The sequence below is a fragment of the Podarcis muralis genome, chromosome 12 (assembly GCF_964188315.1).
Source record: "Podarcis muralis chromosome 12, rPodMur119.hap1.1, whole genome shotgun sequence".
Taxonomy (NCBI): Eukaryota; Metazoa; Chordata; class Lepidosauria; order Squamata; family Lacertidae; genus Podarcis; species Podarcis muralis.
The window spans coordinates 24,760,301-24,775,683 of NC_135666.1; the positions used below are offsets into that span (position 1 = coordinate 24,760,301).

The 15,383-nt window shown below is 41.1% G+C and overlaps 1 protein-coding gene and 1 non-coding gene across 22 annotated transcripts in view; both read left to right on the forward strand.

Moving 5' to 3' along the window:
- Window positions 1-13,576, forward strand: part of NSUN6 (NOP2/Sun RNA methyltransferase 6) — a 30,299-nt gene extending 16,723 nt beyond the window's left edge. For 16 of the 21 annotated variants that reach the window (XM_077936875.1, XM_077936878.1, XM_077936882.1 and 13 more), the window contains 5 exons: window positions 2,061-2,205; window positions 2,828-2,976; window positions 5,939-6,064; window positions 8,120-8,167; window positions 8,708-13,576. In XM_077936875.1, coding sequence (XP_077793001.1) covers window positions 2,061-2,205; window positions 2,828-2,976; window positions 5,939-6,064; window positions 8,120-8,167; window positions 8,708-8,914 — 675 coding nt within the window. In that variant the 3' untranslated portion in view covers window positions 8,915-13,576. The other 5 variants (XM_077936886.1, XM_077936887.1, XM_077936889.1 and 2 more) reach the window with 4 other exon arrangements.
- Window positions 6,204-6,308, forward strand: LOC114607943 (U6 spliceosomal RNA). The gene has a single exon (XR_003709263.2). It is a non-coding gene; the product is annotated as a U6 spliceosomal RNA (small nuclear RNA).
- Window positions 13,577-15,383: the final 1,807 nt, after the last annotated feature.

Consider the following 15,383-nt stretch of genomic DNA (forward strand, 5'->3'; position numbering starts at 1 on the left):
AGAGATCAGCCGGTACATCACAGGACATGCCTGTACTAGACTGATGTCTCGCCTTTGTAGTGGATTGGTTGACAGCCAGCAAATTGCAGCTTAATCCAGACAAAACTAAGCTGCTGTCAGTGGGTGGTTCCCTGAACCGGATGGGTGGGACACGGCCTGTTATGCATTCTCTAAGATTGCTACATCCTGGCACACTCACTATGGGCCTCCTCATCAAACCATGAAATAAAATAGATGTGCTAGCTTGAGGTGCAAGGAAACAGGGTTCAAGGAGAGGAGCTGTCCCTAGTGCAGCAGTCAAAAAGCTTGCTTTCTGCCTTTTTACAATTTGTGCTCTGACATTTGGCTTCTCATGGGGTCCCAAAGAAGCCTTCTTGACATAGTTGTATCATGCTCACTGAAGTGTTCAGCTTTTCGGTATTCAATAAATTAAGAATCTGAGCAGGAAATATGGAAGTCCATATTGCATTTTTGACGAATTTTGCACAGCTGCATGTTAAATTAGTGTATTTTTCCATCCATTCAGCTTTAGTAGTCTACTAAAATGCTTATATTTTGGCTGGAGGAAACATAGGGCAAAGAGTACTAAGTACATAGAAAATTTACGAGACATTTTATCTTGCAAGAAACCGTTGAGTAAGTTTTAGTATGTATGAAACAAAAAGTACTCCTTTGAGAAATTTGGAATAAGGTAGTATGCATTTAGATGAATCATATTTCAACTGAAAAAGGGATTGTATATAAAATGTCAAGTAGGTTGGGAAGTTCAAGTGGGCTGTAGCATGATGTGCTTCCAGTTGTGACCTGTGCATTCTTTAGCAGGGAAACTTTGTTACGGCCAGCCATGTGTTGTGTACAGAAGAGCCATGCAATTTGTGATATGCAACAGCCTCCTTGACATAATCATATTTTGCTTACTGAACTGTTCAGTTTTTCTTTATGGAGAAATTGCTGGCATGAGGTACAGCCTGGAAGTTTTAAAGAAACAACCATTTTCGTACTGGAAAGTGTTTATGTGTGGTGTTGTTTGTTTCCATCAACTTGATTTAGTTTTAATGAACACATGTTTGCTAAGTCAGCATGTCCCATAAACATTTTAGTTAGCAGTTTGTACTATTTAAAAGATACCTTAAGAGGCTGTTATAAAAAAACAAAACAAAAGCAACAACCGCAAGATTTAAGCAATTGGAAGGGGCTGGAGCTGACTACATTATATGTTCTCCTGGAATATGCCATTCCCGTACAAAGAAGTCATTATGTGTAATGTGCAGATTGAATGGTAACTGCTTGGTCAAGCAGAGCAGTGGTTAAAGAAAGAATGAGAAACCTGTGGCCCTCTAGATGTTGTTGCTGGACTACACCATCTCCCATGGCAGTGGGGGCTGATAGGAGTTGGCAGGGCAACAGCTGACTGCTTCAGGTGGAATTGGCATTACTGCAGGTGCCACATAATACCCATTGCGCTTTTGTAAGAACCCTTTGGAACTCCCTGCCTATTGATATCAAGCAGGCACTTTCACTGTACAGTGGTACCTCAGGTTAAGTACTTAATTCGTTCCAGAGGTCTGTTCTTAACCTGAAACTGTTCTTAACCTGAAGCACCACTTTAGCTAATGGGGCCTCCTGCTGCCGCCGCACCGCCAGAGCACGATTTCTGTTCTCAACCTGAAACAAAGTTCTTAACCCGAGGTACTATTTCTGGGTTAGCGGAGTCTGTAACCTGAAGCGTATGTAACCTGAAGTGTATGTAACCCAAGGTACCATTGTTCTCTTTTCAGTGCCTGCTAAAAACATTCCTCTGTAGACAAGCCCACTCAGATGCTTAGAAAGTTGAGGTGATTTTAATCTGTTTTAAAGTATTTTAACTTTTGTATATTTTAAAGTATAGTCGTGAAGTTTTTCCTCAGTGTTACTGTTTTAACTTTTTGTAAACTGCTTTGAGAGTTTTTCATTTCCATTTTTCCATTTATTTATTTTTTTACAATTGAGTGGTATATAGGAGTTTATGAAACAAATAAGTAATAAATTCCTACCCTTTTGATTTCCAACATGTTTTTCAGGGAGAAGTAATTGCCCTGGACAAGACTGCAGAAAAAGTGAAAAAGATAAAGCAAAATGCTGCGTTACTGAAGTTGAATTGCATTAAAGCATTTTGTTATGATGGTACTAAGGCACTTGCCATTGGCAAAGGAGAGGACAGGCAAGGTAATATTATTTTTCTTTTCGGTGTTCTTGTTGTAGCTGTGTTTTCTGAGGAGGATCAGGATTTTTATCGTAATCCTTAAGATCCTGTTGTGACTAGGACTACTATTGCTTTAGTGTAATTTGGATGTTGGTTAATATCGACTTGCCATTTTATCCAGATCCTTTAAACCTCAAAAACCCTATATAACTTATAAATGGCTGGTAATTTGGGGCATCTTTCATAAGTGCAAGTGAGGTAGCAGTTGGCAGGTCAGGTTTCTTTTTGGTGGGTCTTCACACACAAATTCAGTCTTCACTCAACACCAGCAATACAAATTCGAGGAAACTGTCATGTGCAGCAACAAAATGTGACTCAGATCTTTCAGTCAGAAAGTAGGAGGGAAAGGACATTTTGCTTTCTATATCCAAACATAATGGTGATTTATCAGCAGTTATAAAGACTTTGAAACCAAGGCCAGCATGACTGTATTTGCAGTTTATACCAATTTAGCTGTGTTAAGCTGACGTCAAGCTCATGCTATTTAAATAAATTATTTTGTGACATTTCCCCAAACAATAGCAAAGTTAAGTATGCAACATAAATTAGCTATAGTTTTTTAACTGACCATGTTCCTCTTTGCAGAGGGACCTCCATTTTTACCAGAATCATTTGACAGAATACTTCTCGATGCTCCATGTAGTGGCATGGGGCAGAGGCCAAATATGGTGTATTCCTGGTCTTTAAAGGAAGTGACTTCTTACCAGCCCTTGCAGCGCAAGCTCTTCAGAGTGGTATGTATTTTGCCATAAAAACTACCAAAGAATAAGTAACCTGACCCTTGGGTCATCACTTCAAACACATTCTTGCGTTTAAGCAATGCTTCATTGAGAATTCTTACATGCATTACAGGCTCCTCATTAGGGCTGGCGATATCTGGTTTCAGCATCACAATATATCACTAGCTAAATATGATGATATCTCAATATATCACGATATATATCTGCAGCGGTAGAGGGCCTTGCTGGGCCTCCCCGCAGTGGCAGAGCGTGCGCCGTGTTTCCTCACAACAGCCGAGGGCCTTGAGGAGGCTCCCTGTGGTGGTGGAGGGACTTAAAATCTAAGGAAGAAGTAGATTTAATAAAAATATTAAATAAACTTCCATATAATATATATATAACAACTTTCATATAATATATTTAACATATTTTCAACTAATTTAAGAGTTGTTCAAGTGATTAACTAGTCAAGTTGTATCTGCTTCCCCACTCAGAGGTTTGAGTGGAATCTATGCATGCATAAGCCCCACTGAGTTCAACTAAACTTACTTCTACTTTCCTGTGAGTAAGCTTAATTGAGTTCAGTAGGGCTTGCTTGTGAGTAGAACTGCAGTTGCTTGCACTGCTTATTGAAAAACACCCTCCCCATCATTCTCACACAGTACCCAACCTTCCATTTCAGCATAAGGAAGCCAGCTAAATCTTCTTCCCTCCATCCCCCCCTCCACAGAAGGCCCCCCACCAAAAGCCCTCATCCCACAATCTCTCCCTTTTTTAATATGGAGGAAAGCTATTTAGGGGGAACCACCAACACAAACACCACCAGAAAATAAAATAAAAATCTCCTCTTTTTTTCACCAGTAGGGGTGAGTGTGAGGGAAGAAAGAAGTGTTTTCCAGTTCTTTGTTTACTTTGGGGCTGGATCTTTGGTTGTCTAGCCATGGGGGGTTTCTCCTGGATTTTAAGGAGGCTCTGCATAATTAGCTGAGCTCTAAGTGGAAAGATACCTGTGAAGCTTTATGGTTAGGAGGAAGGAGGGAGAGAGCAAACAAAGCAAGAGACAAGGTGCCTGTAAAGTATGTGTTCATCTGAGCTACCTCCTGGGAAGCTGTCAAGTCTCCACCTTTTGTTCATTGGTATATTTCCTTGTTGAGACACTTTCCAAGACGTTATTTCAATACAGGTATTCAACAATACGGCGATTTGTTGCACAGGCCTACTCCTCATTCGAAGCACCTCAAAAGCTTCCTCTGCTTTGTCCTTATATACTGAATTAAAAGGAAAGCTTTCATCAGTTGCATAGTCTTAGTCTGCAATCCTGGCTTCCCTTCATCAAGTTTCTCCAAGGAACTCCAGCTTACTAGCCAGCCCCAGCCCCTTCCAAGTACTTAAATCTTGTGTTGAAACCCACTCTGTGGATTTTGTAGTTTTAAATAACAGCTTCTTAATGTATCTTTTAAATTCAATCCAGTTCCTTGGAGGTGGGGAATGGGAGTGATTCATAGTTCTGTAGGGTTCTACAATAAATTATTGGGGTTGCCTGCGTATCTGCGAGCTATGATCCCTCTGCAAAAAAAAAAAAAAGAAAAAAGAAAAAGAAAAGGAATTGACCCATTAGCTCACAGCCTTGTCTTATTAGTACAAGGGAGGCAAGGGAAGTGCACACGGTTACACTGTAGAAGTTGGCACTTGGTCATCCTTTCTTGAGCACACCCAGTTCATGGCACATGCAAAAGTTCAGCTGGTTGGGGTTGCGCTGAGCTCCATTGTTCTCGAACCAATAGCAACATTGGAATAGATGTGTAACAGGGCTAAATCAAGCTCCCTATCTAAAACACATTGTTGTTATCCTGGCGGCAGAGTCTATGGTGATGTGGAGGCAAACCATACAGAAAGGCCAATCAACTCTGAAGCTGGAAGACAATATCTTTTGAACATAAATAGATCTAGTTAAATTTAGCACAGGCATTCTCCTTTGTTGGTAAAGATTCAGTTGATAAGAGATGTCTTTTCTAACCCTTTCTCTTTTAAAACAAAAGGGGTAGTGCATAATTTGTTCAGTATAGTCAGAGATGTTTGAGGATCACTGAGGGGTAGTTTACTTATCTGTTTGGCTTGTTAGTCTGCCCCATCTGTAGGGCTTGGGCATGATATTACTTAAACGTGCATAGAATAGTCCCCCACCCTCAAACATCAAACAGAATGACACCCTTGATAAAATTTCAAATTCACTGAAAGTGTAACCCTGGCTACCAAAATCCATCTCGGATGCTAAGCTCTTGTATTGACAGAAGTAAGGAGGATTCATTTCTGTTGAATTGACAAAGTTAGCGAATCTAGTGGGAAGATGGCTTTGTGCCCTATTTGCCTTGTCCCAAGACATCTTTAATATCACTGCTGTGCTCAGATGGAGGTTGGGAACATCAACAATCATGATTTATTCAGCTGTGTTCCCTTGTGTATTGGAATCTGCTGAGCCAAAAAGAAGGGAACTTTCAGTCGTGTCCTAGAACCCTTCAAATGTTTGTTTAAACAAGGCCAGCTTTTGTATATGCATTCCACTTTTCCTAAAGGAGAGACTAGTTTGGAAGTGTTTGTTTACCTTTTGATAATATTGTGTCTAAAAGATATTGTGTCTTTGTGAGACGTAAATCATCAAAAGTGTAAGATCTTAATTGTTAGATTTTTATCAACCATGTGTACTGGCCACATAGATTGACCCTTGCTTGTTAACTTGCCACTCTAGGCTAGTTGCCTATAATATTTGACTGCAGGATACAGGGGAGGCAGTGCAGTGGAGGACACTACACACTGGTACACACACAAGGCTCACAACACAAAGGCAGCTTGAAACAACATCATGAGAAGTTGTCCTTGGTCCTTTCAAAATGAATATGGACTGTGTAATTCTGCATTCTAAAAGTAAGTTTGCTTGAGAAATGATGGTATCCTAAAAATGAGAGTATTGTTTCCTTAGGCAGTGCAGCTGCTGAAGCCAGGGGGCACCCTGGTATACAGTACCTGCACAATTACGCTTTCTGAAAATGAGGAGCAAGTTGCCTGGGCACTGGAGACCTTCCCATGCCTTCAGCTTCAGTCACAGGTAAGAACATTATATTATTATTTTTTTAAAATGGCATCTTTCTCACTCATTACATGCTTGCTGACAGTTAAAAACAACAGCCCTGTCTTCTACTTGCTGCCACTCTGAGCTCTGCTCAGTTTCCTATGCTTATTCTGCTGTGGCTACTTCGGCTGCACATAGACTGAAATTGGAATGATAGAGAAGATTAGCATGGCCCCTGCAAAACGATGACCCAGAAATTAACGAAGCATTCCATATTCTGAAACACCTCAATGCGCCCAAATACACACACTCCACCCAGAACATGCAGAGCAGCCTCAGCGGGTGGGGGGGAGCCCCAAAGCTTTGGCATTCTTGTACTCAGGATAGCTCAGTCGGTAGAGAACACGCGACTCAGGGTCGTGGCTTCGAGCATCACATTGGGCAAAAGATTCCTGCATTGCAGGGGGTTGGACTAGATGACCCTCGTGGTCTCTTCCAACTCTGCAATTCTATGATTCTTTTATGCATTTAAGTTTCCCCACCCTCCCTGACACGAACACAAAACCAGCCATTGCTTCCCAAAGCTTCCAGTTCATCAGACAGGGAAGCAGAGACTTGATTGGAGACCTCTCCCCAAACCTTAGCCTTCCATGCCATCTTAAGAATGGTCATTGCCTGTCTCCATTTCTGTCCCAGTACTCTTACTAAAAGTGATTTCTAAGATCCCGCCAACAGTTAAGAGAAGGTCTTTTCCCAGTGAGGTAACTTCCCTGATCGTAGCGCAAGCTGCACCTCAAGTGCTTTACACCTGCTGGTACAGAATCAGACTCCTATGAGCTGGCAGAGGTTGCCAGGAAGGCCAGAACCCGCAGCACCATGTGGCCTGATCAACATTTTTCTGTCTCTGAGCTTTTGTTTTCCCCCTACAAAGGGCACAGGGAGGAGGAGCAGATGGACACAGAATACGCCTGCATTGACTTATCTGAGTCTGGGCACTCTGCTGATCCTGCAGGGAGAGAGGGCTGGGGAAACATCTGTGTGGATGAGCTTCTATGACTCTGTTGCCCTTCCCTGTGCAGGGCTCAGCAGGCTGTGCCAGTGCTTTATGAGTTGGCAGCTGTTTGGGAATCATTAACTAATGTAAATGTTAGTATCTAATACGTTTTGTAATACATGCCTACCAAAACACTGCATCAGATATGACACAAAACTCTGAAAAGTTGTGTATTCAGAAGGCATCAGATAATTGTGTGACTTCGAGTTTAATTAGTTGCACTTCGCTTCTCCCAGACCTTCACTAACAGTGGCTAAAGGGATTAGGTTTTAATCTTGCAGGATTAAATGGCTGAGACAGCCTCTAATTTGATAGTGGGTTTTGTGTATTTTTTGTAATCATGCTTGTCTTATTGCATGTCTACAGAAAATGCTGATGCACTGTTATGGCTATTTGTTACAATTGAAATTCCAGGGCATAAAGTATTAAAGTGATTCAATGCCATCCTTAGATGTAAAGACCAGAAGAAGCACTTGATGAACTGAACTGTTTGGTATGAGGCTTTCTTTGGTTAAACCTTTAACAGCATTAAGTGTCTTACTACATTTCTCTGAGGAAGGAGACGTGTAAAAGAAGCACACATAAATCAGGGTTTCCATTTACAAGGTCCCTAAATCTGTTATATATATATGATCTGCCTGATTATGCAAAAATCTGCTATTTTTGTGTGTATCTCATTGGCACCATGTGCTGGAGCCAGAAAAAGACTCTCATAGGCTGCCCCCCCATTCATTCCTTTTAATTACTGTATTTTACAAAGAAGCATCCTTCCTTGAACAGAAAGCTAAAGGGGGAGCTCTCTCTCTCTATTACCCAGGGACTTGGACTCCTCCCAGCAATAGGCAGTGGCAGGGAAAGATCACAGGCCTTTGGTCTGTTGGAGCTTGATGCTAGAGCCCCGAGGTCCTGCTGCTGACCATTCTCCAAGATCTTCCATCCTTCCTGGCCACCCTGCAAGGTTTTTGGGGTGTACAAGTATATGCAACAGTGACTATTAAGTGAAGCTCCACCCACTGTTACAGTGCAATCCTATACAGGTCTATTCAGAAGTGAGGCCCACTGAATTCAGTGAGACTTATTCCCATGTAAGTATGCATACGATTGCAGCTTGAGTCTCAACACGTTCTTGTCAGTAGTATCAGGATTTACTTGCCCTCGGGTCCTGGGAAAGCCCACCCCTGTTGGGTAGCAAAATAGTGTGATTATCTCAATATTTTCAGTACTGTAACACCTGTGCATCCATGTTCAGCCTTCCATCACTGATTTGCTGACACAACATGGCAACTCAAGCATAAATTAGATTGCATATGATGTTCATTTTTTAAAAAGTGGTGTTTCGTTAGTGTAAATTTCATCAGTGTTAACTGATAATGAGCAAATTATTTTCGGTGTTACTCTGCTGCCTCCTTAGTCTGAGCCTTTCTACAAATATATTTCCTTCCAGAGGAATGTAGCAAGGCAAGCTCCAGGACAGTTTAGATTGCAGTAAAAGTACTCCAAGGATGTGCCTACGGTGGTAGATTTAGAGGCACTGACCCTTGTGAATACTGGCTTTCATTTTCGGGTAAATAAATAATGAACTGCAGAGCAATTAAGCCCATTTGTTTTATTTTCCTCTCTAAAAGGAGCCCCATATTGGAGGAGAAGGCATGATGGGAGCTGGGCTGTCACCTGAGCAGTTGAAAAAGCTGCAGAGGTTTGATCCATCTGAAGCAGTTTTGCAGGGAATGGATTTTAATTCACTGCAAGAATTCAGATACGAAGATTTGATAAGCATGGCAAATAAGGACTGCATAGGATTTTTTATTGCAAAATTTATAAAAGTACCGTGAAAATCATGGCTTTAGAAGTCGACATAAAAAGCACCCTTTCTGTTAACATTTGGAGCATTCTGAACTGTACCTTCATGCTGCTGCAATGTTGCCAAGCCAACGGACTGACGACACAGTTGCCATAGCAGCAGCAAAATCTGCCAGCTGTTTCCTTTGGGAGAGATCCACAGGTTGGAGAAACAAGTCTGAGGGAAGGGGCAGCTTCAATTTGTAAAGCTCCATTTGGTTTTATATTAGCAGTAGGTCACTGATTCTAGAAACATGCTTGTTTTTCAGTTTGTCTAAAAGATTTATTTATTTTTTTAGAAAAAAGCTGCAATTAATGTACAGTAGAAAATCTGCTTTCAAAGTATTTTATCAGTAATTAAATACACTGTCACATGTTGTAAAACCTTATCCGAACTCTCAAATTGCTGTTTTTGAAAAACAATTTTATATTATTAAATGGCATTTCTTACAAAACAATATTAATCTTTTAAGTGATATTGTACATCTTGGTGCTTTAAATTATTAATCCATGTCTTCTAAGCAGATATCTTTCAAGGCCTAATCTTATTTTCCTTGTATCTTGACTTTCTAGCAGCATTCTAACATTCTGTTTCCGGCGAATGCAGATTTGTGAACTCCAAGATCAGCTGTCCCATATTTTATTCTGAGACTGATGTAAAGGAATACTATTAAGCTAACAGACCAAAAATTCCTTCAAGCGTCACCATCATCTTTGGCCCTAGAAGGAGTGGCAACTCAGAATCTTATCATTCACATTGCTTTTTATATTGTCTCATTTTTATTTTAAATAGCTTTTGCATCCTAGAAATGCTTCTATTGTAATATGTTTGTGATTTATAGATTTGCGTATTCCACTGCATTTCAGGAACCAACAAGTGGATACTCAATTCCAGCAGTAATTATTATTATTTTTTAATTATATACCACTTACTAGAACAAATGCCACCAAGCAGTTTAGAATGATGTAATATATATGGAATGGGGAATGTTGAGTGGTTAATGTGCATAACTGGCCAGTGTACAGATGCACCAGGCATCAGGGAGAATGTGCACATAATTCATCCATGAAGAGGGAATAGTGCACATTTTACAGGCAATATGCATAATCTCCAGAGGAACTTGGGAAATGCATATATATCTACAGAATCCTGTACATCCTCTGGTCATTATGTATAATCTCCAAGATCATTGGGAGGGGGGATATATCTGACCTTTGTTTTGTACGTTCTGCAGGCAGCAAGCACATTCTCTGGTCAGTATGCATAGTCCTATCTCTTGTTTGCAAGAGTGTAATCCGTCTCCTCTGCCCTTCTGTTGGTCCACTGACTAATCATGGCCCACAACAGATCTTCCTATTGATCAGCTGGTTAGCAGCAGGAAGAAGGGATCCATCTTTAATAATAATAATAATAATAATAATAATAATAATAATAAAATTTTATTTATATCCCGCCCTCCCCAGCCGAAGCTGGGCTCAGGGCGGCTAACAACAATAAAACAGTACAAAAGTACAACACAAACAACACTCTAAAATCATTCATTATAAAATTAATTCAAATCAAGCCACTGGCAACCATTGGGCCAGAGCTCCGCGAAGATTGCCGAGGGAGGGAGTCAGGCTGTGCCCTGGCCAAAGGCCTGGTGGAACAGCTCTGTCTTGCAGGCCCTGCGGAAAGATGTCAAGTCCCGCAGGGCCCTAGTCTCTTGTGACAGAGTGTTCCACCAAATCGGAGCCACAGCCGAAAAAGCCCTGGCTCTAGTTGAGACCAGCCTAACCTCTCTGTGGCCTGGGACCTTCAAGATGTTTTTATTTGAAGACCGTAAGTTTCTCTGTCGGACATACCAGAAGAGGCGGTCCCATAGGTACGAGGGTCCTAGGCCGTATAGGGCTTTAAAGGTTAAAACCAGCACCTTAAACCTGATGCTGTACTCCACCGGGAGCCAGTGCAATAACTTCTTTTGCATTCCAGCCCTTTACACCACTCTCAGCTGTTCCCCAGTCAGCTTAGCAGCACAACAGGGATAGTAGGGGAAGCTTTAAACCTTCCCACCACATTCCCCAATTATGATGGAAATTGCCCCCTGCCCAATCCTACTATTAAGCTTAGGAAAAAACAGCTTTGGGGCAGTCATCATAGGAATCACAGGATGTCATGGGCCAGGAGTCAGCTTCACCTGCTGAACAGCAGAAGGGGAAGAAGGCAGAGTGGCTCCACCTGCAGCTGATCAGGAGGAGAAGGCCCTGATGAGAACCAGCTGGCTTTCAGCCTTCTTAAGCAGAGTTTCCAGCAGCAGTCAGATGCTGGTAACGTTTGTAGTTCCTGGGCCTAACTTGCTGCTCCCTGCTCGTCTTGATCCTTGGCCACCTGCTCATCAGATTCTTTGACCTCTGGACTGTCTGACCACGTGGATTGCTGTTTGCCCGACCCTAGGACTGGACCTGACTTTGGATGCCGACTCTGACTCCAGGCAAGTACACCTCAGAGACCCTTTGGGTTGGCTGGTTTCCCACTGCGCTGAGCTCTGCATGATTTTGCTCAGCAACAAGACTATGACACGGGAGGGAAGTTTCAGCTTGCTGAGGAAAATCACCATCAAGTAGAAAGCTTGACTGAATCAATTTGGTGCTAGTTTTCTATACCATAAACAAGTTTCACTGAAAGCAATGGAATGAAACTTAGTAATTGAGTTTTGTACTGCAGCATGGGACTGAAATATCTAGATCTTCCCCCGCTTTATGTACACATAAAAAAGTAGCCTGGAACATTGTGTCCTGACATGTAGATACAGGAAGTCTTGTGTATTTGAGAGGGGAGATTCAAATGTGATCATACACATCCTGTCTGAAATGGGAAGGCTCAGCAACAGATAAATCGGGTGGAACTGTGTAAGGAAATAAACAACTATCTGCCTTTTAGAAGACATCTGAAGGCAGCCCTGTTTAGGGAAGTTTTAAATGTTTGATGTTTTATCGCTTTATTATTATTAATATTCTATTGGGAGCCACCCAGAGTGGCTGGGGAAACCCAGCCAGATGGGCGGGGTATAAATAATTGTTGTTGTTGTCATCTTGAATTTAAGTTCTATTTATTAATCTTAATTGGGCTTGGGCACAATTGGCTTTTGCTGCACAAAGCTGTAAGTTTTTCTGCTAGAAGTTCTAACTAAATTTATTTCTGAAGTTAATGTGAACTTGAGTCGTTGACTTGAGTGTAGAGGAGGTTACAACTCCCACAAACGACTCTTGAGGGCTGATGTAGTCATTGTGTGAGAGACGGCAAGAGGTTTGCTGTTTGCCTGAGCATCAGAGGCTGCTGCATTTCTATAGCGTGTGCACACATACACACAGTTGCATTCACTTGAATCCATAGGATTTCTTACAAGTATTAAAACATAGCAGTGTGGTTCACATATTCTTGTATCAAAAACATTTGGTTTAAGAGAACAAGGAAGGTACATATTTATGGACCAAAAGTACTTGCAAGTTTAAGTGTCTGCCTTAAGTTGCATGCTAGGTAAACGTTTTCCAGTGTAGCTGGCTTTACAACATAGCCTCCATCTGTCCACCCTTGCCTTTAGTTTTTCAGATCTGATACAGGTTGGAGTCATCACTGAAATTCAGGACAGTAGGAGTGCAGTGATTGCCTTCCTCCACACTGAGGACCCACTTACCATGTGTTTTCATTTGCATTAATGGCCTACTTTACTGTCAACAGGGCTGTATGTAGATGGGAGGGTGAAACAAGGTTGACAGATGCTATTAAGAGAAGGCATGAGTGGAGGCAGCCTGGCATTGAATTAAAGCATCTGTTTCACCATGAGTGAAATGTAAGTCAGCAAGAAAAAGGAGGCAATGACTAGGTCCTGCATTTATGACTAAATGTTAATAGGCCTAGCCTGTGCAACACATATATTACAGTAATGCTGGCTTGTTTTACTTTTGCTTAAACAGTTGCACTCTACTCCTTAACATAAGCTTTGCAAGAAGCTACTAGCTATTGTTTGAAAAAATCAGGGAGCCCAGTGTTTCCTGCAGAGGGCGAGAATTGGGAGTGGAAATCCCGAGGGGAAAATGTGAGTTTGTGGAGGTTAATATATAGAGTCTACTATGTAACATGACATGCTTGTTACTTATATGGCACAAAATGTGCAAGAATCTGTCGTGGCAAGAATGAATTTGTAAGTGCATTAACTCAATCAAGTAGAAGGGGTTTTTTAAATCCTAAAATTCCTTCCTCTTTATTCATTGAGATTTGTCTTTTTAAAGGAAATTTATTGAATTATATGAGCCCGAGGGTAGGAATTTAACTTGACTGTGACTCTGTGGTAACTAGCATACATACTGCAGTTTAATTCTGCATGCCTAGCAAGCCCTTTTAGTGTCTGGAAAGCCATTACATTACCAGTTTTGTTTCCAAACTTTTAGTGGAGACGAAACAATAAAAACAATATAAATTTCCCTTATAAATGTTTACCCATTCTTCATAATCTTGACTTAAGATCAAAAACCTTCTTAAATGTACTGTTGCATCTTCATTATTGCCAGTCAACATATTATTATTATTATTATCATCATCATTAAATTTGTATACCGTCCTTCATCTGAAGACCACAGAGTGGTTTACAAACATAAAAATACCAAATGAGAACACACACACACACACACACACAAAAGCAACCCCCCAAAAAACCCCCACTTAAAATGCCATGGAGTGCTAATCAGCCAAAGGCCTGGTCACAGAGAAACGTTTTCACCTGGCACCTAACGGTATGCAATGAAGGTGCCAGGCGAGACTCTCTGGGGGAAGCATTCCACTAAGTGCCTGTGCCAAGTGCCCCTTACCATACTTACCCCTACCCTGAATGACTATAATTGGGGAGCTTCTGCTCTTTCCAGCTCTCTTCCCAAGTACATCCCACAACTTTCAGTTCAAAAACAAATAAACAACCCTCCCCAAGGTTATAAAAACACACAAGTTAAAAAGCTTTTTAGTATTCAGCACAAATCCTGATTATTAGGGCAAAGGGCATTTGCCATTTTACAATGCTGTAAATAAAGCAAAGTTGTATATGCATAGCACTTTCTTCATCTGAATGTTTTAGCATTGATTTGATTATTTAAAAACCCTGTTGTATTCTGGCTGAATGTCAGGTTCTTAGTGAGCAGCTTCGTAACAGAAAAATGACCCATCACTTTGCAAGAAGTACAAGGCCAGCCTACCTCTTCTCTTAAGAGTAATTGAGGAAAACACATTATGGATAGGGTTATTAAGTACCAAATAGTAATCATTAAAAGATTATGAGCTATAGTACTCAGCCTTGACACCAATAGATTTGTTAGAATTTATCAGTTTGCTAATAGTGCATACTATGAAGAAATGAATAAACATTGGATTGAATCTAAACCAATTTAGTTGTACTTAAATTCCATTTAAATCAATGAGACAAGCTAGTTGTCACCTTTAAGACCTATTGATTTCAATGGAAACTAACATAGCAATCTTATATATTTCTATTCAAAAGTGTCATTGAGTTCAGTTGAATTGCGTCCATATAAGTGAATAGAATGGCAGTCCAAATGAACTATCTGAATCAAACCCATTGAGTTTCCAGTTCCAACTGGACAATTACAAAGTTCATAGCTTTATATGGAAGCTTGTTGCAGATGCTGAAGAATTTGAAATCCTGCCAAAGTGTTGCAAAGATTAACTTTAAGTAGAACAATAAAGAATAGGCTTTAAAAGCCAGATTCAAAGTATTAAGAGTAATGACTATAGCCAGGGGAGTGGGGGGTAGGGCTTTAGAATATTGGGAATTTGAGCAGAAATACAATAAATAGTGAGAAGCCCCCCACCAAGGAATCATGGGTGGAGAGGTGGGAATACTCTCCCTAATTAGAAAGTGTCTACAGAGCTCTGGGATAAATAGCTTCCTGTTCACCTAACCCTGGACATTGGCAGTCTAGCATTATATTGTAATTACCCCATAGCACTGTAGTAGGTTTGCGTGTGTGTGTGTGTGTGTGTGTGTGTGAGAGAGAGAGAGAGAGAGAGAGAGAGAGAGAGAGAGTTGCCGATGCCCTGAGTTCCTTCTAATTCTTCGAGTCCTGTTAAAGTCTCATAGTGCAGCAGTTACCAATTAGCTAAGTACTGCAGCTTCCGTTTTTCAAAAGCCAAGCCATGTACCCCATATTATTGACAATTTTTATTTCTCTTTGGTAGTTTTTGTTATTTGAATGGTGCCACAGACCCCCCTGGGTGGGTTACGCTGACCCCCCCCGATTGGGAACCACTGTCCACAAGGATGATGTGAATGTCTTTCCCACTGGGAATTCTGGAACTTGTTCCAGTCCCCAGCACATAAATTGTGTGTGTGGAGCACCTGTTTCTATTACCGCCTTCCCTTTTCCGACTGTATTAACTCGCTCTCATTACAAGTATACTAGCTGTACAGGGCAAAC